Source organism: Crinia signifera, chromosome 7 (genome assembly GCF_055691185.1).
Source record: "Crinia signifera chromosome 7, ASM5569118v1, whole genome shotgun sequence".
NCBI lineage: Eukaryota > Metazoa > Chordata > Amphibia > Anura > Myobatrachidae > Crinia > Crinia signifera.
This window is the reverse complement of record NC_139223.1, coordinates 185,720,414-185,745,961: the sequence shown is the minus strand read 5'-3', so window position 1 is coordinate 185,745,961 and position 25,548 is coordinate 185,720,414. Positions and strand designations below refer to the sequence as shown.

Below are 25,548 nucleotides of genomic sequence, written 5' to 3'. Positions count from 1 at the left end.
ACCCTGAAGTGTGAAATGGCCCCCCAATTGTTAACGCCACCCCACCATCAATGTCAACCCGAAGCGTGGCGAGCGGCGGCGGTACGCGTCCTCCGACCTTTTCATACCCCCACTATCCACGTCGGCGTGGAGTTGAGAATACAAAGTGTGACGAGCGCAGCGAGCCACCGAGCCCCAAGCGTGGCGAGGGGACGCAGAATACGAGCCCGAAGCGTGGCGAGGGGACGCGGTATACATGTTAAGTATTCCGTGTCCCCTCGCGGGGCTCGCTGCGCTCGCCACGCTTCGGGAGCGTTTTCCGCGTCCCCTTGCGGGGCTTGCTACTCTTGCCACGCTTCGGCAAGGGTTACCGTAATGAAAGTACCAAGAACCGTACAAAATCCTTTTTGAGGCATTATGGGCCACACGTACCCTCTCTGTATCTAGTTTTGTTCATTGGTTTTTGGTAGTTGGGGAAGGTGAAGAGTTTTAATGCAAAGTAGTTCCGAATAAAAATGACAATTTCCAGAAGGATATTTACATTGCATCAGTGAATGAACAATTTTTACATTCACAGAAGCAAATGAGTAAATACATTTAATGTATCAGTGAAATATATATGTATATACTAACGCGTTGTATTGATTTTCATTGCAGATGTAAAGGATAGCAGCAACAGAAGCAGTATGAGGCCGCACCATGTACTTCACTAAAGAACACAATGTGGACTAATTCGTATCTGTAATAATTGTAGTACTGTGATATCGGTAGGAACGATGGCGCTGTACAGTGCAGATATTAGTGTTCTGAAGAGGACCGTTCTTTGTGTGATGGTCTTGTCCCTACCTGTGCTCATCTGCCCGGATCAGGACTATTACGGTTTACTTGGTGTGTCCAAAGCATCGAGTAATCGGGAAATCAGGCAGGCGTTTAAGAAGCTGGCACTGAGACTGCACCCTGACAAAAATCAGGTGAGTGATCCGCTCTGCAGTCTTCATTCATTCACAATACCATAATGTAATAGTGACTAAAGTAAAAAGATGTCTTTGTGCTGTTACTTATACTCACATTCCTGTAGCAAGCGCACTAATACCCCTTTTACACCAAAGTCACTGCTTGGTGTAAATGGGGTCCAAAAAAATAATAATAATAATAAAAAAAACTGGTCCTGTTTCCCTGCAATTCAATTTGGGAGATGGGAGTCAGGGGCAGTGTGAACGGGTAACCTGGGTCATCCAACCTGGGACCCATTTCCACCAATGGAGGAGCCCATACCTCATGATTGCAGCGTCCTGTGGTTGGGCAGGGAGTGCATACAGCCTCTGCTGCTGTACTATGCAGACAGCAGCGGAGCCTGGGCAGAGGTGAGTGGGTGACTGTGTGTGGCATGCATTCACCTCACGGACAGAGGTTGGGGGAGCATGGAGGCTGTGGACAGCCCAGCAGCTTTCCTGGGTAATAGGCTTGCCCCCAGCGTGATGGTTGGCTTCGCAGGGGTCAAAGCTGACATCTCCAAGCACTGGCCCAGGAACGGCCTATGCCAGTATCACCTGTCCGGCATTATGCGTGTAAAAGTGGCATAAGTAACCGTCGGACACTGCACATGCAACAGGACCAAAAGTGCACAGGGGTGGGGTCCTGTGCAAGCTGAATGCATCTTCGCTTATGGGCTGTAACAGAGACCACGCCATGTAGACAAGGTTATAGAGGGCGTATAGCTGGCATTACAGGTTATATAGACAGTGAAAACCATCTCTCCTGTCAGTAATGGGATTGGTTACTTTAACTAAATTGATTCCTGCTTAATTTGAATATTCAAATTTGGGTTTAAGATTAAGCAGTCATTTGTCTGTGACTCAAGCCATAGTACTTACTGCACTATATTGTGAGTGGTGTCAGGTGTTTTTTGAAGGGGGGGTGATAACTGAACGGGAGTCCTGTGAAGTGATTATTGAGAGGGGGGTTGCTGTGGGAGGTAGACATTTGTACCTTGGTGGATGTTGCCCTATTGTTCTATGTATTGTCATCAAACATATCTATAGATTTTTGCCCGACAGCATTGGAGCGGCAGATCGACAGAGCGGGCCAGACTTTAAAAGCCGTCGGGCCCGTTTTGCCGATAACGGCCATGAACTGTTGCGACCACGGCCGAATCTCGATAATGCACAGACGTTTACACGGTCACTCCCCCTTTTCGCCGATCGGCAGGCGGGACATTGCATCCAGTCTGGCGATATGCTGTCGAGCAAAACGAAAATGGGCCAGGGTCACGGCTGTCGAGACGTCATGGGAAAGGGTCGACAGTCGTGACCTGGGATTGAATACCCCCCCATAATGTGTTCAAATATTTTTGTTTTACAAACCTGTTATGAACTGTGCATTGGCTCCGCATTATCCGGTCCATAGTTCTAAAGTTAAAAGGTAGACCCCTCCCACTAAAGGTCAACAGGACCAAAAGGTAGACACCTCCCACTAAAGGTCAACAGGACCAAAAGGTAGACACCTCCCACTAAAGGTCAACAGGACCAAAAGGTAGACGGTACTTCAGGTTTTTGTTTTTTTTCTCCAACTCTCATAATTCACCTTCCATGTGTGATCTATGACTTTGAACAGTAACCTCAGTTGTGTCGACTGTTTTTGTGTCAACCACTTTCATAGCGACCTTTAACCCTGTTGACTACTTGTACCTGTTTACCTTTTCCACTGTCTACTGGTTTCATGTTGACCTTTGATCCTGTTGGCCTTGTGCATGCTGATCATTTGAGAACGTCCTGTCGACCGTCCATATTCTTGCTGTATTGAACCACACCCGCGTCCCTTGTCCCTGTGCGTTTGGTGATGTCAGATTGCTAGCACTGAAAGGCCTGTTACACCCTCCTGTGATTGTACGCTTAGTGCATACTTGTAATTCATGTTCACATCATGTTCTCATTAGCGTCCAGTATTTGGTATGTGTCGCTGGTTTTCTGTGTTCCTGTAGTTATAAAATGCTTTAAATTATTATTGCAATGTGATTTTTACGTGGGATAACTAGATTGACTCTAGTGTGTTGCACATGTAGCGAGGCTCGTTAGCAGAATGAAAGCCAGCAGCTTATGCTTGTAATTAGCATGGGGGCTGTTTTTTAAATGGTAAATAAATTATCTGGACAAACCATGCTGCAATGCTCGGAGCGCAGATACTGTACATTTATTTTCTTTGCATGCAGGGTAAACGCTGGCTGCTTGTGCATGTAGTCACAGCTTCATTTCAACAATGCAATGTATATTTGAGTTCAGACACGCCCCTGTCATATGTAAGCGATCGGTCTTATGGCACATTGTCCTGGCACAGATTGAATAGAGTGTATGCCCAATCACGGGTGCCCGTAGCTCGTTCATTGCATTGTTCCATCTTCTAGGAAATAGGGCCGTGCAATGTATGACTGCTAAATACAGCATGGAAGGGTACATTGCTCCTAGAGTGGCCAATCTGGGGATCGGCGGGATCCCAGGATTTGGCCCCAAAATTGCAGTGGTTTCCATCCTGGGATTGGAGTTTCCAATCTCTGGATTAGACTGTGCATGCGCAGTCATATGCCGGGCAGCATCTGAGCACCCGCATGTGACATTTTCCAGTCTGCCCTGCCGTACAGACAGCCAGAAGTTATCGCTTTCAACCCGGTGCATATTAATGAAGGATGCATCCGCGATCGTTCCATCATCCTTTAAATCTTACCGTTGTGTATGGGCAATCGACCATTGTCCATCTGAAGGGGATGTTAGTCTGACCATCAGCCTGATTTGTGTAGAATACACACGTAGCTTTGTATAGCTATGGGTGTTCCCAAATGTAACGCAACTCGGGCTAGTGAGCCACATACACATTAGATGGGTACAGCCGCACTAACATGTGGCCACATATGACCCGGTCTGCAAACCCGAATCCTGTGCGGTGGATACTGGGGACTATGTGTTCTAGTTCTCTTCTCCCCGTTATGTACTTACATATAATTTTTCATATCCTCCCAGAATGATCCTGAAGCACATGACAAATTTTTAAAAATAAACCGCGCATATGAAGTCTTAAAAGATGAAGATCTCCGAAAGAAGTATGATAAATATGGTGAGAAGGGCCTGGAAGACCAGCAACGAGGAGGCCAGTATGAGAGCTGGAGTTATTATCGCTATGACTTCGGTAAGGTTTGCTGCCTTCTCTTTTCACCCTCTGTAGGCATTTATATATTTACATGCACTGTAGTAGATCTGTGACGACAAGCAGAAGGTCGACAGGGTCCTTAGGTCAACCGGCAGAAGGTCGATGCATATATATATATATTTTTTTTTTAGGGGTCCAGAGCTAGACGTCTTGTTCTGGACGCTGTCTAAGTGTGCGGCAGCCCCTCGCATCGCTCACTACGCTTCAGGCATGGTCATAGTTCTGGATGCTGTCTAAGTGTACGGCGGCCCCTCGCATCGCTCACTACGCTTCGGGCATGGTCATAGTTCTGGACACTGTCTAAGTGTACGGCGACCCCTCGCATCGCTCACTACGCTTCGGGCATGGTGCCTCACTACGCTTGGCACACTATTCTATTCTCCCTCCATGCCCTAGTGCAGTGGTTCCCAACCCTGGTCCTCAAGTACCCCCAACAGTGCACGTTTTGCAGGTCTCCACACAGAATCACAAGTGACATAATTAACTCCACCTGTGGATATTTTAAAATGTGTCTGATTAAGGAGTGCACCTGCCAGGTGACCTGGGAAACGTGCACTGTTGGGGGTACTTGAGGACCAGGGTTGGGAACCACTGCCCTAGTGGATGGTAGGGCATGAACTACCGCCTGTTCTGGAACCACAGTGGGGAAAAAATAAAAAAACCTGTGTCGACCTTCTGCATTGTCGAACTAAGGACCCTGTCAACCTTCAGTCCCTGTCGACCACCTTCTGCTCAACCTAAGGAGTGTTGAGCTTTCTTGTGCCTACCAAACAACCACATCCCGACCTTGCACTTACCACTGGCTCTCCAGCTTCCACCTTGGGTGGCGGATACATAATGTATAGCTGATAAGGCTCCTATATTGCTCTCTGGAGAGAGTTTCGTTCATTGCGATGCGCTACTAGGCATCATGTCACGCATTCATCCGATATGGCAGCCCAGGCATCACAAGTTTTCTTGAGAACCTCTTTGGAGGTGCGAGCCAAAACCTGCAAGGTAGGTGGAAGTGATTTGCCGATCCTGAATGGCAAGTCTCGTCCATCACATTGAATGTCCGTTCTGCCATAGCAGAGGTTGCTGATATAGTTAGGAGAAGGCTGTACACCTGAAAGCAGGAAGGTGTTCATGGCGGCGTTGGTATCCTGCTTCGCTACATATTATACACTTGTTATTAGCCATACTAAAGACACCTGTGCTGTGCGGCAGGATCTTCTCAATGCGTCATCGAAATGATCAGACAGCCTAGACCGATCGTTGCATTTTGATCTCCGTATGTGGAGTTTGTTTAATGCAGCCCTAACTTTAATTTGTTTTTGTTTTTTTTAATATGGAAAGAAATGAAATTTGACTAAAGGTGGCCATACACACGCAGATTTATCTTCAGATCTGGCTGGTTGGAACAAAAACAAGGTTATGGATGAGAGCAAATGACAGTTGACCATTTGCTTGGAAATGCTGGAAAACTGTCTCTCATCCATAACCATGTTTTTGTTCCAACCAGCCAGATCTGAAGATAAATCTTACTAGTGTATGGGCACCTTAAATTATATAGTTCTATTGCAGGTTGGCTAGTCATGACCCAAATTTCTTCTGACTTAACTAGTAGTGGAGCGGAACCCGAGTCTGCCCATTTTTCCCCTGTTTGCAGAATGGTCATGCTCCTTTACACACCAGGATGTGGCGGTACAATATTTATGAGTTCCGCTTGTCTTTCTGCAGTTCACTGAGCAGCTTATGTTCACGCTTCAGTATCTCTGAGTATATCACACATTGCAGATGGTAAGTGTGATGACAGTATACTTCTCCTTAAAGGGCAATATCGGCTGCACCAAAATTGTGGCGCGGTGCAGGTACGCGCTGTGAAATACACTCGCATGCAATAATAATTTTGTGTTGCGAAATATCCGGGATAGAACCTTTTTTAGAGAGCGGCCCTTGTTTAGTGCATGAGTCTCTATTCCCTGTCTGAAACAAATATATAATATTATTATTATCCTAAGTTTATATGGTGCCACAAGGGATCTGCAGTGCCCTATTACATAACCATAGCTGCATCAGCAGACGACACTGGAGTAGGTATTAGCGTGGTAGAAAACCACAGGATTTGGTGCCATTGAAGATGAAGGTGCCCTGCTAGTGATCACTTACATTCTAAAGACTGTATACCACTATACATGTTGTACTATAGGTCATTATGGGATAGGGCTGTATACAGTTAGCCCTGATTCTTTTTCACACACAAAAAAGTTGTACTTACCGTGCTATCGAGTTGGAGCCCATTTTTGGGGGGCAAAAAACATATGTGTTTGGGCGATAACACATGGGATCCAGAATAATGTCTTGGACCCACGTGCTATCACGGATCCACAGCCTGAGGCACACAAAGCGCCATAATCCATTATAAGTTCTGGATTTTCCAATCTAATTGAATAGCCCTGGGTGATTCCATTAGCTGTGGGAGTTTACCGTACCTAATTAAATATCACCCATAGTTGTTTTGCCACAGTTCTATTTTCTTCATAAAACATTTATTTTAAATTCATATCATACCCTGGGAGGTGCAAGGAGGGTCAGGCCATACTTGACTACATTTGAATTCTCAGAGAAGAGACTCAGCTTGCCACTGCGGGTGGCAGGGCCGGGCTGCTTAGCTCTAGGCCCCTCCCCCAAAAGGCACAATTTGCTGATCCATAAGTAGAGGGTGGGGCTAAATGCCTCAACTCCACTTTACTAAGCCCCGCACTCTCCCTACAAAGCCACAGTTCATTGTATGGTCTTCTCATCCTGCCCACTTCACTAGGAAGCGGATGGGATTCTGGAGAGTGGGTGAGTCAGGCCAAAGTAGGGGAGGTGAGGAAGCAATACTACAAAGTGCTGCATTGCGCCACCAGAGGAGGGGCCTGCAATGATGAGATTGCATCATCGAGTCCTTTCCTACTGAATAATCTATTTATGTTTCGATTTAAGGGATTTATGATGACGATCCTGAAATTGTTACTTTGGATAGAGGAGAATTTGGTGAGTATTCTATGATTTGTTAACTTTTATTGTGTCAGAGCGATTCTGCTGCTCTTTTAATCGGAAATCTATAAAGCATTATTTTAAAATCGTACTGAAAATAAAAGCAAATTTGTTATCACACCATTTAAAATTCTGTTTGTAGTAACTTATAATGGCTGTTCATTTTTAAATGTTATTTGTGTGTGATGCTTCCTATGACCACACCAAACCCACAACTCCCTCACCAGCCTACTTCCTGTATTATTATACATTTAATAATTTTACTCATATAAGCGCTCTTTCTCCAATAGGACTCAAGGCACTTAACAGATAGATAGAATAAATGTAATACAATACAGAAACCGTGAAGTACAGAAAAGCTTTTCATAAACAATACTTAAGGGAATGAAGGAAATGCTTGAGTAAGCAGGAAAGTCTTGAGTCTTTTTTTCTTTTCTTTTTTTAAGCATCCTAGAGTGGGAGCCTCTCAAATTGTGTGGGGAAGTGAGTTCCAGAATGTCGGAGCCACATATTTCATTCCTTATTGTTGATATTCATTACTTTTTTTTTACATCTATTTTTATACAATCTATTTAATGACATCCATCTATTATATTGATGCTATTTAATCATCCTATTTTGATTTTGTATGTTTTGTATAGATGCGGCCGTTAACTCAGGAGAAGTGTGGTTCTTAAACTTCTATTCTCCCCGCTGTTCTCACTGTCATGATCTGGCACCTACGGTAAGCCAAGCAGCGAGTTTCCATAGTTCAAAACCAGGGTGGCCAAACCAGTCCTTCAGATCTACCAACAGGTCACCTATTCCAGACCTCCTAGCTGGTGCACAGGTGCAGTTATTACTAACTGTCACATTTTCAAATATGTCCTGCATTCATTCCTAACCATCACATTCTACAGATCCACAGTCTGGAAAACATGAACTGTTGGTAGATCTCGAGAACCGGTTTGGCTTGCGCTGGTTTAAAGTGTTGAGGTGAAGGATCTTTTTGTAAGCCCGTGATCTTGTATGTTTTCCTAGTGGAGAGAGTTTGCCAAGGAAATGGATGGGCTAATTCGCATCGGAGCAGTGAACTGCGGAGACGACCGGATGCTTTGCAGGGGCCAGGGAATCAACAGTTACCCAAGTCTCTACGTCTACAAAGCTGGAATGGTAAGTCTGCACTGGTTCATGTGGTTATTATCGCTAGGAAATGGCAATAATACCCAACTAAAAGTCTTTAACAATGTAAAGTGTTCTTATTAATAGGTTTGGTATATTTTATCGACATGGTCAAAATGTCGATGTGTAATGTGGGCATTGATCATGTTGATACTGATGAAATGTCCGCATTCTAACGGTTGATGAAATGTCCATGCAGCCGTTCCAGCCTTAAGTAATTAACACAGCTTCTAATGTTCCGGTGGTTGCAGCTTAAGGGAGGTTTCAATCCCGACCGCTATTTCCACCCCTACGGAGGCAAATCTGGATCAGAAACGGGTGGTGGATTGTCAAATCCGTGGCCATTTCCAACTATCGGCGCCCATTTTTGCCAATACCGGGACTTTCTAGTGGAATATATATCCGGTAGTCGGAAGAACAGTGCCCGCATTGAATAGGTCCAATGTCAGTCGGAAAGTCCCAGTATCGGCGAAAACGGGCGCTGATAGATGGAAACGGCCGCTATTTCTGCCCATCAAAAATAGCGGCTGGTAATGAATACCCTCCTAACTTGCAGTTTTGCGATATACAGTAAGCCGTAACATTTGATTAAAGACATAAGCAATAATTGTATACCGTATCCTAACCCTACACCAAATATCAGCATTTCACTTGCCGACATTGAGTATGCCGACGTTGTAAATATGTTGACCTCTTGAAGCTGTCAATGTTGACATTCCAACAATGTCGGTTATAACTGTCATCATGGATGTCAACATTGTGACCGTCGTCATGCCGATCACATCCTGTTTTATATAAACTATATTAAAGAACAGTGTATCTTGCAATTGTACCAAAATGTACTGATGTCTGTTGATGCCAAATAAACGGGATGCAGTGTAAATCCCGGCGGTCGGGATCCCGGTGTTCAGGATCCCGACGCTGGAAACCCGACCGCTGAAATCCCAACACTTTCTGCCTCCGGGGGTGTCCACGACACCCCCGGAGGGAGAATAAATTAGTGTGCCGAGCGTAGCAAGAGGCACCGGGCCCGCTGCGTGGCGAGCGCAGCGAGCCCGCAAGGGGGGGGGGGGGGATTCCAGTGTCGGGATTCTGAACGCCGGGATCCCGACCACCGGGATTTAATACTGAATCCAAATAAACGTACTCTTATACAAATGGAGGGGTTTCTGTCTAAAAATTGTGAATTCATCACAATTAAATGTATAATGTGTTGTAATACTACAACTGTATAAAATCAGATTTGATGGGAGGAGGTTATGGCAAGATTATATACTGGTTTCAGTGTTATCATGGAAACCTAAGCTCGTACTTTTGCATTTAACAATTTTATTTAAAGTTCTTTTTTCTCTGTTTTACATGCTAAAAAAAATGTGTTTAAAGTGTCACTAAACTTGAAATACAAGTTAAACCTCTGTGTCCTGCCTCCTGTTATCCTCTTATCAGTATGTTAAATAAAAAAGGCGCTGGTCAGCATTCAGTACGTATCAGTTGGCTGTGAATGGACAGGAATAAGAAGAAGGGGTTTTGGGAACCGCACAAGGTTGAGCCCACCTATTGTGAAATGAGTCAAGGGAGACCCGTTTCACCTTAGGGTGGGATTCGGTCTGAGTGACCTGGAGCCAACTTTTACTAGACGTAATGTCCCTGTCCGGGTTAGAGGTCTTTGTGTGTTGGTGGTGCTCCCCTGAGTCCAATACAATGCAAAAAATGGGGGAGAGGGAAAGAGGACTCTTGTTGTGGGGCACTCTTGTATCTGGTTATGTAATAAAATTTAACTTTTAATATTTATTTAAGAATAGACATACATCGTCAAAACAAACAAACGTACAGACAGACACATAACATGAAATTTGCAGTGAGCTTGTTAATTATAGGCTGTGCAAAATAAGGTTCCAAGTTAGAACCAGAGATTGATATTGATGTACCTAGCAAAGCTGATGGCTTATATCCGCTAGGACTCGTGTGAAGGGAAATATGAACAGTATAGGGGATAATTCCCTGTTTAGACTGCTGCTGTGTAGTTTCCAAAACAAATACAATTTTTTTAAAAGGCATACAGTTTCAATGTAATAAGTAGTACAATTTCCAAAAGCTGGATCATGTAGTTAACAGTCACTTGAGTATTACAGTTTCCAATCTATTATAGACGTTTTGTGAACCTTCGGTTGTTCTGTCTCCTATAATATTAGCAACTTTAACCTAATCAATACTTTCTTACCAACCCAAATTGATTGGATACGCGTTCAGCAGAGTGCAAAAAAAGATACAAATTACACTTGGTTTTTATGCTCGAGAGAGACACAAATAGCTCGTGGAAGTAATTCCCCCTAGATGAGCTGTATACCGATACAATTGCTGGTATCCAGTGCCACAGTTTGTGAATGATAATGTAACCAGTTGGTTAGTGTAACCAAATGACATATAAATTATTATATCCTTGGTTCAAATCAGATGACAATTGAATCCAGTACCACAGTTAATAAATGATAGTGTGACCTGTAGGTTATTATGTCATTGGTTCAAATCAAAATGGCACATAAACATCCCATGCATGAGTTATAGTAGTTGGCAGAATGTTGCTAAAGGTAATTGTTTGTAAAAAATAGATTGTTGCAAGATTTGTAATCTATCAAGGTGTGTAGTAACTCTGATGGAAATGTGACCTTCTAGCGAGTCAGATTAAGACCTACTACTATCGCTGAGTCTTACAAACGTGTATTGGACTCAGGATGAGAGTCTTTTTCTGTGCTATGGGGTCAGAGGGACAGAGTAGTGACACTTCTGCTGTTGGAGAAAATCGGGGTAGATTGCCTTGTTGTTATGTTAACATTGCAATGCAATAAATCCGCAGTTTAGCCAATGAGAGAGTGTCAGAAAAATATTGGAACTGTGACGTCATATATGACAGCCAATAGTATGGAAAGTATCCCACATGGAGCGAATGCCCCCTTCTGCTTTTAAGAAAGTCGTGCTCCCGCAGAGGACTTTAGTAATGAGAGAGAAAAGCACCTGTTCACACTGTGGTATGGAAATTAGTATAAAGACACCGCTCCTTCCAATGCTGTTAGATATTCACTATTGTCATGTTGTTCATAGAACAGAGCATGAGCAGTGTGTGTAAATCAGCGTGGAAGTCGCGGTAGAATACCTGTAAGTTGGAAATCGCCCGGTGTGGAGGAGGAGATGGGGTACTGCTCCTGGAGAGTTCTCCTGGGGTGGCAGGTCCCTTGCCGCTAACAGCGTGCTCTGGGTGATGGGTCCCGAACTCCTCTGAGTAGCTACTATATAGCACAGTGGATGCGGCTAAGATTGCCGGGCAGTCTGAGAGTCGCTGCCCCGTCGGCGCCGACGGGCAGTGAGTTAGATGACGCGCGTTTCGCCTTCAACGGCTTGATCACATCAAGTGATGTGAGGGAGCTGAAGTCTCCTAAATTAACCCTATGAGGGAACTCCCCTATGTGGTATGCAGCCGTAATTCGCTTTTGGAAATTGTACTACTTATTACATTGAAACTGTATGCCTTTAAAAAAAATTGTATTTGTTTTGGAAACTACACAGCAGCAGTCTGAACAGGGAATTATCCCTATACTGTTCATATTTCCCTTCACACGAGTCCTAGCGGATATAAGCCATCAGCTTTGCTAGGTACATCAATATCAATCTCTGGTTCTAACTTGGAACCTTATTTTGCACAGCCTATAATTAACAAGCTCACTGCAAATTTCATGTTATGTGTCTGTCTGTACGTTTGTTTGTTTTGACGATGTATGTCTATTCTTAACTAATAAATATTAAAAGTTAAATTTTATTACATAACCAGATACAAGAGTGCCCCACAACAAGAGTCCTCTTTCCCTCTCCCCCATTTAATGGACAGGAATATGCAGTAGCACAATGTACTGTTGGTCACATGATCGGTGCTAGCATTTTTAACATAATTTGAGGATCTCGTTGGAACTCAAAGGTTTGCTTGGCAATTTTCATGCCTATTTTGACAAATTCCCTTGGCACTCAAGGGTTAAAGTGTAATTAAGCGGTTTCACCAACCTTATTTGTATTCTGCATTTAGAATATTCAAGTGGCTGAATAAGGGGTAGCATTTTATGAGTCCTCTCTAACCACAGGTGCAATCTTGCAACCATTCTGAACTTTTTTTTTCTTCGGTTGGAACTTGAAATTTTCTTCTCCATACATATTGATGGTTCTTTTAAAACTTATAACTTGTTCACATTTAACTTGAGGTCAGTATAAAGTGTGGCATCTTTCCTTTTTAAGGTGTGTGTGTGTGTGTGTGTGTGTGTGTACACACGGGCATTTATCATTGGCAATATGGTCGCTCAGCGACATATTGCCAGCGATTGGAGTGTGCACCGGCTATAAATCGCCAGGTGCGTGCTCCCGTTCTTAGCCCCCTTATGATCGCGAACATTATAGAAATCTTTTTACTGTTCAAATGTATTTTGTGCTTTTAAATGGTCCCAGCCCTCTGCCGGGATTGAGGTCGGTGGTTGGACCTACATGCTGGTCCGACCGCTGACTTGGGTCCCATGTGCACGGGGCCACACATCGGACCTGAGGGGACATCACACTGACCCGATTTGGGCCGTTTTCTCAGCACATTACATCAGGAACGGGTGAAATCGGCCCATATCGGAGTTAGTGTATGGGGGGGGGGGGCTTAAGGATGAAATATAAACACAATTCACTTAATTAAATTATTTTTTTATCTGATTTTCTCAATGAGAAACTTTTGGCCTAGGGATGCTGTTAAAAAAAAAAAAAAAAAAATCTGATTTTACTCAGGGGCACCATGATTCAAAACAGTTTGGGAACCACCAAACTAAATGCTCTTGTTTTAGGGTTGCATAAAAATTCAGGTACATTTTAGTTTTTTGGGGGGGCGGGGGGTTAGTCATTTTTTGCCACTTTATATAAAAAAAACTATAAATACCGGTAACTCCTACCTGCAATGGCAAAAGTTTTTCAAAAAAAAAAACCTGTGGTAAATCTTATTGGAATTTGTGCTAATTAAATGGGAAAAACCTTGAGGCCAGTCGCAATTGCACGCCCCATGGGAAAACAAATGAACGCAGCCAATTGAAAACGTCCTGATTTGTTTTCAGTGTGCTAGTATTTCTCTGTAGTCCTGTTTCAAAAACTTTCTGCACATAGTCCTGGTAATGGCTGCTGTTGTGGCCTTTATCCTTGGATTCTTTACCTTTTTTGTTTATATAAATCTCTTTTTGTATCCTTAGCCCTTGCTGGGCCATTGTCCATGTGTAATGTAATGTTGCAGCACTATTGTCCGACTTCAGGTGGAAATGTGTCTGCAGTCTTAGCTTTATTCTTTTTATTTCATGTCACCATTTGCAGAGTCCAGTCAAGTATTTTGGGGATCGGACAAAAGAGCATTTGGTTAATTTTGCCATGAAGTATGTGTCCAGCACTGTGACTGAATTATGGGCAGGTAAGGCTTTCCTATAAGTTTATTTAGGAGAGTAGTACTTCTTTCTGGGACATGTTCTATTGATGTGGGTCATGACAATAACTTACTGTATGGCATGTAAATGGTGTTTAATGGGGCAGATGTAATAAGCCTTAACAAGAGATAAATGCAAGGGTGATAAAGAGAGATAAACGCCCAGCCAATCAGCTCCTTACTGACTTTTTTCAAACACAGCATGTAACATGGCAGTTAGGATTGGCTGGATGTTTATCTCTTTATCTCCCAATGGGCCAGATGTATCAAGCTTCAAAAGTGATAAAGTGGAGAATGATAAACAACCAGCCAGTCAGCTCCTACCTGTCAATTTTCAAACCCAGCCTGTAGGATAACAGGTAGGAGCTGATTGGCTGGCTTTTTATCACTCCCCATTTTATCTCTTTTTGAAGCTTGATACATGTGGCCCAATGTTTGATAAAGTGTGTATATTCTTACCCTGCACAAGAGGCCCATAGAACCTTGTGGAGTACAAAACCTGCAGATATTTACCATAAAAAGCATTACATTGCATGAGGTACATGCTGTATACTGACTGCTGCATCAGGAGTCCTAATACCCACAGCCAGCTATGCCTGTAGGATCAGTGCTGCTGCTGGCATTGGGCAGGAGAATGACGCATCTGCAAGCGAAACCTTACAACAGGCATGTCCAATCTATGGCCCTCCAGCTGTTGTGAAACTACAAGTCCCATCATGCCTTGCCCCAGCTTTGCTATTCGGGAATGCTAAAACTAATGCAATGCATGCTGGGATGTGTAGTTTCACAACAGCTGGAGGGCCGCTGCCTTACACAGTTGTCATGCTGATTGAACTTGCGGTATTTTGTGACTAGAACTGGTCCGTCCCTGCATGTGACACAATGGCCCTTATTCAGATCTGATCGCAGTACAAATTTGTTCTTAAAATGGGCAAAACCATGTGCACTGCAGGTGGGGCAGATTTAACATGTGCAGAGAGAGTTAAATTTGGGTGGGGTGTGTTGAAACTGAATTCTAAATTGCAGTGTAAAAATAAAGCAGCCAGTATTTACCCTGCACAGAAACAAAAGAACTCACACAAATCTAACACTCTCTGCACATGTTACATCTTCCCCACCTGCATTGCACATGGATTTGCCCATTTTGAGAACAAATTTGTACTGTGAGCAGATTTGAATAAGGGCCAATGTCCAGTATTCTCTATGTTACTGTGTATACTGATGATACATTTTGTATCCCGATGACAGGTCGACCAACCTGCATTGGGATCAGCAGACGAAAGGTCGACATCCATTAAGGTTGACATGACCGCGATGGCCACAAATAGTCAACACAAGTTTTTTTGGCTTATTTATGTGTTTTCCCAAGATTTTCTATCTGGATGGACTGTGATTAGGAAATAGTGACCTTGCGTGACGGGTGAAGTGAGGAGTTCCAGTTGATTTGTTGACAGCATCTAGGTCAACCACTATTGGTCGACATACGATAGGTAAACGCGCGCACTAGGTCGACATTGACAAAATTTCCACACATGAAAACCTCATCATGCCAATGTCAACCTTTTCACTGTCTACCAGTATTGGTCAGCCTTATAACTGTCGACCTAGATACTGTCTGTCCTTTCAACCACACCTAAAGCAAGACGGTGAAGGTACACATATCCAGTGATTGTGGTCGCATATAGTGAAACCTACAAAATGACGCCCCAAAAAACTTATGTTGACAGTTTGTGTCGACACTTTGACATTTTAACCCTGTCGGCCTTTTTACCTGTCTGTTTTTCCCTGTCTCCTGAATGCGTTTCAACCATACAGTGTTGACCTAATGAAGTTCTACCTAGGCACTGTACATCTTTTATACCACATCCTATGGGCAGGCAGAAGTACTGTACTTTCTGGGGTTCTAGTCCACTTATTGGGCTTATAGAGTCACAATGCTGACAAGGAAGAGGAATTTCACCTTCCAACAGAATGACCCGAAGGTCTTCTCAAAGTTAACCATGAAATGTCTTTACACATGAAATATCAAAGTTTTGGATTTGTTCAGCCAGAGCTTCTACCCCAACCCCATAGGAACACTTTGGACCTTTGATTATTAATAACAAATGGGGGACAGAATGGCAACATCCAATGGTGCAAAATTGGTAGAGACTTCTTCAAAAGACTCAATGCAATGCCAAAGGTGCCACCACAAGGCATTCCTTTTGTGGGTGTAAACACGTAATGCAACCAGGGTATTGTAGTTTATATGTCTTCATTACACTTCTCTTTGCTAAAAATGGGGCAGATGTATTAAGCCTGGAGAAAAGAGAAAGTAAAAGGAGATAAAGCCCCAGCCAATCAAATCTCAACTGTCATTTTCAAACACAGTTCATTGGTTGGTGCTTTTTCCTCTTTTTACTTTCTCCCGTTTATCTCTTCTCCAGGCTTAATACATCTGCCCCATTGTCTGTTCTATTATTCAGTTGAATGCTGTTGCATTGGCCGAATGAAACCTTAATATTTGTCTTGCAATTGTATCATTTCTTCTAAATTCACTTTTTACATGCCTTCATGAAGTCGGCCATCGCTTGGAGAGGTATAGTCATTAGCATTAGTAAAAGTGAACATCACATGTCTAGTATGCTCGCTGGGTTCCAGGGTAAATTGCAGACTGTAAGGTGTCTGCCGGCTATTTCCTGGCTCCTGAAACAGCTGAAGGCATTACTGTAGATTTTAAGATGAGCTGTCATATTTGTACATTGCGTTGAGGCTTTCCTTAGTCTGTACTAATTTAATAAAAGATTTAGAAATTAAAATTTTTATTTTCTTTTGTCTTTTATTAATTAGGAAACTTCAGAAGCTCAATTGAAAAATCATTTGAATCCGGCATTGGTTGGCTGATTACGTTCTGCGCTGACACTGGAGGTAATGTTTCCATGCATATTCTCTGTAATACATAATAGTCCTCCCACTCCAGTAGCTGCAATGTTTCATATTACACTTTTCCTGTTCTTCAGGGCCCCGGTATTGTCAGACGTGTTCCAGTGACATCTTCATCATTTTACTGACTGCACATTTTGTACCTAGTTTTTTTTTTTGTCACCCACTTGTACAGAAACCAAGGAGTTTGCTCAGCACCCAGATTTGCTGTCTGTGTCCATGCCTAGGGGCTTGCAGTCTGTACCTGGGTGCCACCCAACAAGGGTTGATTTCAAAATGCTGGCTCCTGCTTAATGATAGGAGCCGGGTGCTGCACTGTTACATTGCGTAAAGCATCTGGCTCCTGTTACTGAGAGAGAGCCGGCACTGCAACTCCTGATCAGAACATATTGAGCCTAGATTCTTGGCAATTTCAGATCGGTGTGGCCAAATTGACATTGCCTGGTGATTGGCCAGTGTATATTACATATACATTGTACAGTATAGTATATACTCTTGATGAGTTTTTTTTTAATCTTCAGTTAACCTTTGTTTCAGACTGCTTATCTTCCCGGACACGGTTAAAGCTTTCAGCCATGCTTGTAAGTATCTGTCACCCTGTATAAGCATGAGATGCTGCATTATACAGGAAGTAAATGGTTCCGTTGTCTTTACGAAGACGCCTGAATACTAATCTTTTACTTTCATTGCGCATAAAAATAAAGTATTGCAGAATTACAAATTGGGGATGCATCTCTAAAAGTTTAGAAATGCCTCCCCTCTGTTTTAGAAATGATATTTTAATTGTTGCACCGTGAATTTCCGTTACTGTCGCCCACAGTCGTCCCGCAATACAGCTGCGGGACGTACACCCAAACCACTATTGTTATACCGTCATTATTTCAGGGGTATTTATTTGTCTTTACATGTACCAGCCCATGTTTCTTTCATTTGCTCAGACTACTACTTGTGAAACTTTGCGAGTTATGGTGTCCATGTACCAGCCCAGTTATTTTCACTATATATCGCATCATATTAATGTAGAAATTCACAAATACTTACCTGTCCGGCGAAGCAATCTGTAATGCCACCCCTCCACAATCCTGGAAGGAAGTGTTTTCAGCTATTCAGACCTGACTTTGCATATGACAGTAGTGCATATCCTGCAGAATCGGAACGGCGTATCTATCGGCCAATGGCCAATCTGCGTGCTCCTGCGGTAGCTGGTGATATTGTCCGGTGGAGCGTGCTGCGCCGCAAACTGCACCATGCAGTATAATGAGTAACGGAATGTGGGATTGTTCCATCCTGCATTACATCGTAGCGATGTGTATGCGCTGGATATGTCGGCCTGACAGATGGCACATTATACATGGTACGCATCGCTTCACTGTATCCCTAACTTTATAATTAGCGCTTTAATAAGGACTTAGGGGAGATGTATCAAGCCTTGGGGGGCGTGGATTTACTGAAGACCAATTTTAGCTGATTTAACATTGATAAAAATTATTTAGATCGATGCTGGAACATACATTATTAGTAAATTATGGGTTTTTGCAAAATTGCTCTTTAGTAAATTTCCCCCTTGGAAATGCATCAAATCCACATGTTACTGTCTTTTATCAAGCATGTGATCTTCTATGCCATAGAAAGTGAATCAGAACCAGCCAATCAGCTGCTAACAGCCATGGTGCATGCTGTTTGAATCAGGAGCCGATTGGTATTTCCAAGGCTTGGCACACCTGCCCATAGTCTTTGAAATCCAATCAGCTGCTAACAGCCATGGTGCATGCTGATTGAATCAGGAGCTGATTGGTATTTCCAAAGCTTGGCACACCTGCCCATAGTCTTTGAAATGACAGAAGCTTATTGGTCGGCCCACACCGACCAATCGCATATTAATCAATTGACTAATTAGTTTCCTTTTGTGGAAATGTTGGCTGACTGGCCAGATCTGTACAGTGACATCCTGAATAATTCTTCGCTCTTGTGACCTAGGACAGACTTGTCCGTGTGGGATGGATGGACTGTTCTACCCAAGCTGATCTCTGTGACAATTTGGAAATCACTACTAGTGCTACAGCTTACTTCCCGCCTGGAGCCACTCTGTCACATAAAGACACTAGCAGTGTTGTGGTAATTGCTAATTGCTTTGTATATACAGTGTCTGCCTGGTAACATTATATGAAATCTGTTAAACATTTTGACACAACGTTTTGCCAGTATAGAAAAATCTCCTGCCTCAAATTCCCAACCTATATTATGTACATGTAGACCAGGGCTGGCCAAACCGGTCCTCGAGATGAACCAATGGTTCACGTTTTCCAAATCACCAAGCTGGTGCACAGCTGCAGTCATAACTAACTGTCACATTCCCCAGATCACATAGCTGGTGCACAGCTGCAGTCATTACTAGCTGTCGCATTCCCCAGATCACCTAGCTGGTGCACAGCTGTAGTCATTACTAACTGTCGCATTCCCCAGATCACATAGCTGGTGCACAGCTGTAGTCATTACTAACTGTCACATTTCCCAGACTCCCTAGCTGGTGCACAGCTGTAGTCATTACTAACTGTCACATTCCCCAGACTCCTAGCTCGTGCACAGCTGTAGTCATTACTAACTGTCACATTATCACACCTGCTGCATTTATTCCTACTATAGATCCACAGGTTGTCTGAGGCACATGAACTTTTGGTAGATCCTGAGTACCGGTTTGGCCACCCCTGGCATACAGTAGACGCCATATTTTATAGTCTATTTTACGCAGAAATCAAAACGCTCTAATCAACCGATGGCTAATACTCGATCTACCCCTTGATAGGGATATAAAACAAATATACATAATGTGAAATCATTTTGCTATTGATTCTCATTTTGAACGATGCACAACGTATCCCTAAAATGCCAAATGAATTAAGCGTTCATCTTTTTCTTCTTTAGTTCCTAAATTCATTGGATGTGAGAGAGATCTACGGGGAGGTGATGAAACATCTGCCTGACTTGGAATTACTTTCTCCAGATTCCTTAAAGGTAAACAGAGGTGCAGTTACACGTGGCCCATACTGTGATTGTTGCTATAGACTTACGAAGTCTGTATTTAGGAAAGAAATATATCCAAGAGCGGATATGTAGAAGTCTCCCTGGGTGGGGCACAAGCCTTTGATACTAAAATGTAACTTTTATTAGATATATTTTAAGAAATTCCTCAAATAAGTGAGGAATGTGATACAATCAACATAGAACATGCAGATGGACAAAACATGACAATAACAACAAATATTTACAATTTACAAAGGCTGTATTTACTAAAGATACATGCTCATTGATTTTAATTGATTCCAAATAGATGAAAATAAAGCTAAATCAAAGATCAGTTTCCAGGGATAAAACACGTTTTCCGTGCAATTTGAAATTTCTTTAAAAAAACAAAACTGAAACAATCTGGGATGTTCCTGACCCGGGAACATCCCAGGTCCGCACCACAGTGTAAATGGAGTAATCTCTCCTGTCTGATCCTGGAACCGTGTAAAAGGGTATTAATAACTTTACCACCTAGACCTAGAGAGTTAATGATGGGTATCTTTTTTTTTTTTTTTTGTTATGTAATTAGAAGTAACAGAACTTTCATGGAAATTCTTCTCTTTCTTAAGGACAGATTAGCATATCACCGCTGGCTGGTGTTCTTTACCTATGGGAGCGATGATCAGTCCTATCTGCCAGAATTCAAGAAGCTAAACCTCCTGCTCCGCAATGACCATGTTCAGGTAAAGGACGCCCTGCACCCATGTGACCAGAAATCAATGCTTTGAGTTTCCTAAATACATCCTGTGAGATGTATGTAATCTATTTATTTATTTTTAATAAAGGTTGGACGATTTGACTGCCAGGCCAATCCATCCACCTGCAAGTCTCTATATATCCATAAGGCTTGTGTTGCAGCGTTTAAAGGGAAAGGGGTCAATGACTATGAAATTCATCATGGTGAGAATCTGCGGTAACAAGTCTTTCCTGCATGACTGCTTGTCACACAATGGGCCCTCCTGTATGACCGCATGTCACACACTTACCCCCTTCCCCCACCCTGAATGCCTGCATGTCAGACAATTCCACCCCCCCCCCCCCCCCCATATGTTCCCAATCTCTCTCCCCCCTACCCTTCGAACCTACCTTGCTGCCACATCGTACAAACGTTAGGAGAACATACAAACTCCACACAGATCATTAGGGTGCATTGCCTCTTCTACTCCAAACTCCCATTTGTATTGCCTTCCCTGCACCTGTATGCTATGTGCAGGACCAGTTTATAACCTACTGAAACTCACAGAACATTTATTTATTTCGCCATAAATCCATAGCACTGACATGGAAATATTGTTTTGCCCACTTTCTTTTTAACCATTTATTTTTTTATTGTTTTATTTACTTATTTTTAATGCTCAGTTCACTTTTTTTTTTTTATTAAAGGAAAAATAAATCTTTACGATTTGGTCGCCTTCACAAAAGAAAGTGTAAATTCTCATGTCATTACGCTGGGTCCACAGAACTTCCCTGGGAATGAGCGAGAACCGTGGCTGGTAGACTTCTTTGCACCTGTAAGTAGAGGCCCAGTTTCTGCAGCTTACTGTATATTGCTAATAGAAAAATCCCAGGTTTGGTCCATTAGTTATGTAGAATGCGGAGATACTTTGCCCTTGTTGGAGAATTTAATAATTCTTGAAGAGTTATTAAATGCACCCTTGGAAATACACCAGAGTATAAGATATAGGTCAGGGGTGTCCAAACCGGTCCTCCAGATCTACCAACAGTCCACGTTTTCCAAAACACCTAGATGGTGCACAGCTGTAGTCATTACTAACTGTCACATTTCCCAGACTCCCTAGATGGTGCACAGCTGTAGTCATTACTAACTGTCACATTTCCCAGACTCCCTGATGGTGCACAGCTGTAGTCATTACTAACTGTCACATTTCCCTGACTCCCTAGCTGGTGCACAGCTGTAGTCATTACTAACTGTCACATTTCCCAGACTCCCTAGATGGTGCACAGCTGTAGTCATTACTAACTGTCACATTTCCCAGACTCCCTAGATGGTGCACAGCTGTAGTCATTACTAACGGTCACATTTCCCAGATCACCTAGCTGGTGCACAGCTGTAGTCATTACTAACTGTCACATTTCACAGACTCCCTAGCTGGTGCACAGCTGTAGTCATTACTAACTGTCACATTTCCCAGACTCCCTAGATGGTGCACAGCTGTAGTCATTACTAACTGTCACATTTCCCAGACTCCCTGATGGTGCACAGCTGTAGTCATTACTAACTGTCACATTTCCCTGACTCCCTAGCTGGTGCACAGCTGTAGTCATTACTAACTGTCACATTTCCCAGACTCCCTAGATGGTGCACAGCTGTAGTCATTACTAACTGTCACATTTCACAGACTCCCTAGATGGTGCACAGCTGTAGTCATTACTAACTGTCACATTTCCCAGACTCCCTAGCTGGTGCACAGCTGTAGTCGTTTTTAACGGTCACATTTCACAGACTCCCTAGCTGGTGCACAGCTGTAGTCATTACTAACTGTCACATTTCACAGACTCCCTAGATGGTGCACAGCTGTAGTCATTACTAACTGTCACATTTCCCAGACTCCCTAGCTGGTGCACAGCTGTAGTCGTTTTTAACGGTCACATTTCACAGACTCCCTAGCTGGTGCACAGCTGTAGTCATTACTAACTGTCACATTTCACAGACTCCCTAGATGGTGCACAGCTGTAGTCATTACTAACTGTCACATTTCCCAGACTCCCTAGCTGGTGCACAGCTGTAGTCGTTTTTAACGGTCACATTTCACAGACTCCCTAGCTGGTGCACAGCTGTAGTCGTTACTAACTGTCACATTTCCCAGATCACCTAGCTGGTGCACAGCTGTAGTCGTTACTAACTGTCACATTATCAAACCTGCTGCATTCATTCCCACTATAGATCCACAGGTTGCCTGACACACATGAACTGTTGGTAGATCTTGAGGACAAGTTTAGCCACCACTGATCTAGGTGTATGGCACTGTAAGAATGTGTCTGAAACCCCTCCGCCATCCTCTATCTGCTCCCTGTAGTGAACCAGATTATTTTTCATATTATGTTCAACTTTCCCACAAGTAGAGTGGACTTTACTTCATGAACCACTAGTCTGCGCACCGTATGGCACTGTGGTGCACACTAGGGTCAGGTCCTCATAGAGACAGTGGGGTATATACAATGACTGTTCGCTGTCACAGCTCCCACGGTCAGTATTCAACTGACCCCCTGCACACTCTATTTCCACATCGCTGGGTTTTTGCAGAGGCGTGGAAACGGCGTGTCAGGCCGCTAAAACAGCGAGGCTCGTGGCTTAATGCAGCGGGCTCTCCCTACATTAGCCGAAAGCCTCGCTGTTTGGGGGAATCCACACCATTGTCTGACACCAAGGATTCCCCCGGAACATTGTATAGGGTGAGCGGCCGTTGCGGGGGTTAAATGGCGAGGGTCGCTTGTTTTCAGCGATCCCTGCCATTTAACCCACTTGAATACGGCCCAGTGGCGCAGCTGGAGGGGGGACTGTAAACATATGTCCTTCCCTGCCCCTGATCTTTTACAGCCACAGAGGCTGTATGGAGGCTGCTGATCAATGAGGAGGTGAAAAAGTTTAAAATGAGTCACCGCTGGGTCTACTACGCCATAAAAGGCCCTATTCCTCTGGGCACTCCTCCAATACAGTGATTGGATATATAGTAGAAGAGAGAGGGGGTAGTACCATACAGCAGGTGGATCCATTGTTCATGTTCCCAATAGGCAGCAAGAGAACCCCTGTTTCCTACTACGTTAGTTATGCATTTAGTGCAATCTCACACGTGGGGAGTGTTAAACACATTCTGATTACTGCGGTGCTATAAAACCCAAGTGTTGGGTCTGAAAATTGTACTACTATATAAAATCAAAACATTTTAATGTTATAATAAATAAAATGTAATAATAATAATGTGCCACAAGTAGTTTGCAGCATCGTACATAGTTCCTTATTCAAACTTGATCACTGCTGTGCGAATTTGCAAAGGAATTGTGTAAAATTCGCTAATCACCGGCCAGCTCACTCCCCATCGATTGATTTTCCCAGTGTACCATATGGTGCAGAATCAGGCTGATCGGGGCCAGAGCTGACGTAACAGACCCTCCCTGAAAACTAACGGGCGCCCCTGCTCTTTTCCTGACATTTCCCGATAATGGCAGATTAACACCCCTTAAGGCACATTCCTGACAATCAAACTGCGCGGACTGCAAAAAATAAGAATTTGCTCATTTTTGTCGTGGTGTGCCGCCACGCACGCTGGGATCAGGTCTAAAGAACCCCAATAGTTAATTGCTGTTCACCCAATTTTGATGCTTGTTTTGATTTTAGACCTGTGTAATAGGACTGCATTAGAAAGTTAAATACTTAGGAAACCTCGGGCGAAATGTAATGGGAGGCGTTTTTTTCTTTTTTTGCGTTTTTTTTTTTTTTTCGCAAAATATGCAGTTTTCGGGCAAATCGCATATTTTATAGGGTGCGATTTGCGGCAAAAATTGCATTTTTTTAAAGGTGCGATTTTTAGTTAGACTAAAAATCGCATCCAGATGTTTTCCCATTAAAAAGGATAGAACTCGCATATTTAATGGTTTGTGATTTTTAGTAAAGGTTACTAAGAATCGCAAAAAAAATAGACCAGGTTCTGACTGGCGATTTTATCAGAAACATGCACAGATCATAGAGATCTGTGCATGGTTCTGTTGTAAAAAAAATAGTAAAAAGAAAAAAAAACGGCGGCTCCTGATTGGCTGCTAGGCAGCCAATAGAATCATTCTGAGGAGAGACGCGGAAGATGAAACATCTCTGCGCCTCTCCAGTCTGTGAGCGGGTACCAGCCGGGAGCCGCACGTCTGCCGGAGAAGATGCAGAGGTCGTCAACACAGCGCACATTTTCAGGACTTAGAAATCGCACTTTTTTGCCGCAAATTCGCATCTCATTACATATGCGAATTCGCGGCAAAAAATGCGATTTTTAAAGGTGCGATTTTTTTTTTTTTTTTTGTCTAAAAAATCGCACTCTATTACATTTCGCCCCTCATGTCTAGGTTTAGGCATAAAGCAAACCAGTCAGAAAAATTAAAAAGATAAATCTGCTCATTACAATCTTCATTTATTAATAACTAAAAATAGACTAAATCAATAGAAATGTTCAAATCCAGTCTAGAAAACTTTACTACTCGATGTCGCTGAACTGTTACTATTCAACCAGTATTGTTCTCGTTCCTCTGTGCAGTGGTGTCCCCCATGTAGAGCTCTGCTGCCGGAATTAAGAAAAGCATCAAAGCGCGTATTTGGTCATGTCCGGTTCGGCACCCTAGATTGCACCATCCACGAAGGCCTTTGTAATATGGTAAGTAAGTTCTAGCCCTCCATACAAGGAACGCAGCGATGTTAGGCGATGTAGTGCGAATTGTAAGCAGAACGTGGTTATGCAGGTTGGTCATTTTTGCAATTCGTATTTCTAATGACCATGACGGTTTTGTTTCCTCAGCATAACATAAGGGCTTATCCCACCACTGTGGTTTTCAACCAGTCTAATATTCATGAGTACGAAGGACAACACAGCGCTGACCAGATCTTGGAATTTATTGAGGTATGGTGCAATTTATCCCAAAACCAGAACTTCTATGACCTCAGAACAGGGGGGGTGGGGGAGTAGTGAGGCCATTTGATTTGATGGTATGTGCTGTCTCCTTTC

The 25,548-nt window shown here is 43.2% G+C and overlaps 1 protein-coding gene across 1 annotated transcript in view; it reads left to right on the top strand.

Annotated features, from left to right (window-relative positions):
* The window catches only part of DNAJC10 (DnaJ heat shock protein family (Hsp40) member C10), a 47,008-nt gene that overhangs the window by 4,368 nt on the left and 17,092 nt on the right, over window positions 1-25,548 (top strand). Inside the window, exons 2-16 of the mRNA XM_083154684.1 lie at window positions 637-950; window positions 3,990-4,155; window positions 7,144-7,194; window positions 7,839-7,921; window positions 8,218-8,349; window positions 13,735-13,828; window positions 16,670-16,747; window positions 17,300-17,343; window positions 18,740-18,877; window positions 19,685-19,774; window positions 20,395-20,508; window positions 20,611-20,725; window positions 21,209-21,336; window positions 25,084-25,200; window positions 25,342-25,443. Of these exons, the coding sequence (XP_083010810.1) occupies window positions 756-950; window positions 3,990-4,155; window positions 7,144-7,194; window positions 7,839-7,921; window positions 8,218-8,349; window positions 13,735-13,828; window positions 16,670-16,747; window positions 17,300-17,343; window positions 18,740-18,877; window positions 19,685-19,774; window positions 20,395-20,508; window positions 20,611-20,725; window positions 21,209-21,336; window positions 25,084-25,200; window positions 25,342-25,443 (1,647 nt within the window). The 5' untranslated portion in view covers window positions 637-755. The remainder of the gene's footprint in view (window positions 1-636; window positions 951-3,989; window positions 4,156-7,143; window positions 7,195-7,838; window positions 7,922-8,217; window positions 8,350-13,734; window positions 13,829-16,669; window positions 16,748-17,299; window positions 17,344-18,739; window positions 18,878-19,684; window positions 19,775-20,394; window positions 20,509-20,610; window positions 20,726-21,208; window positions 21,337-25,083; window positions 25,201-25,341; window positions 25,444-25,548) is intronic.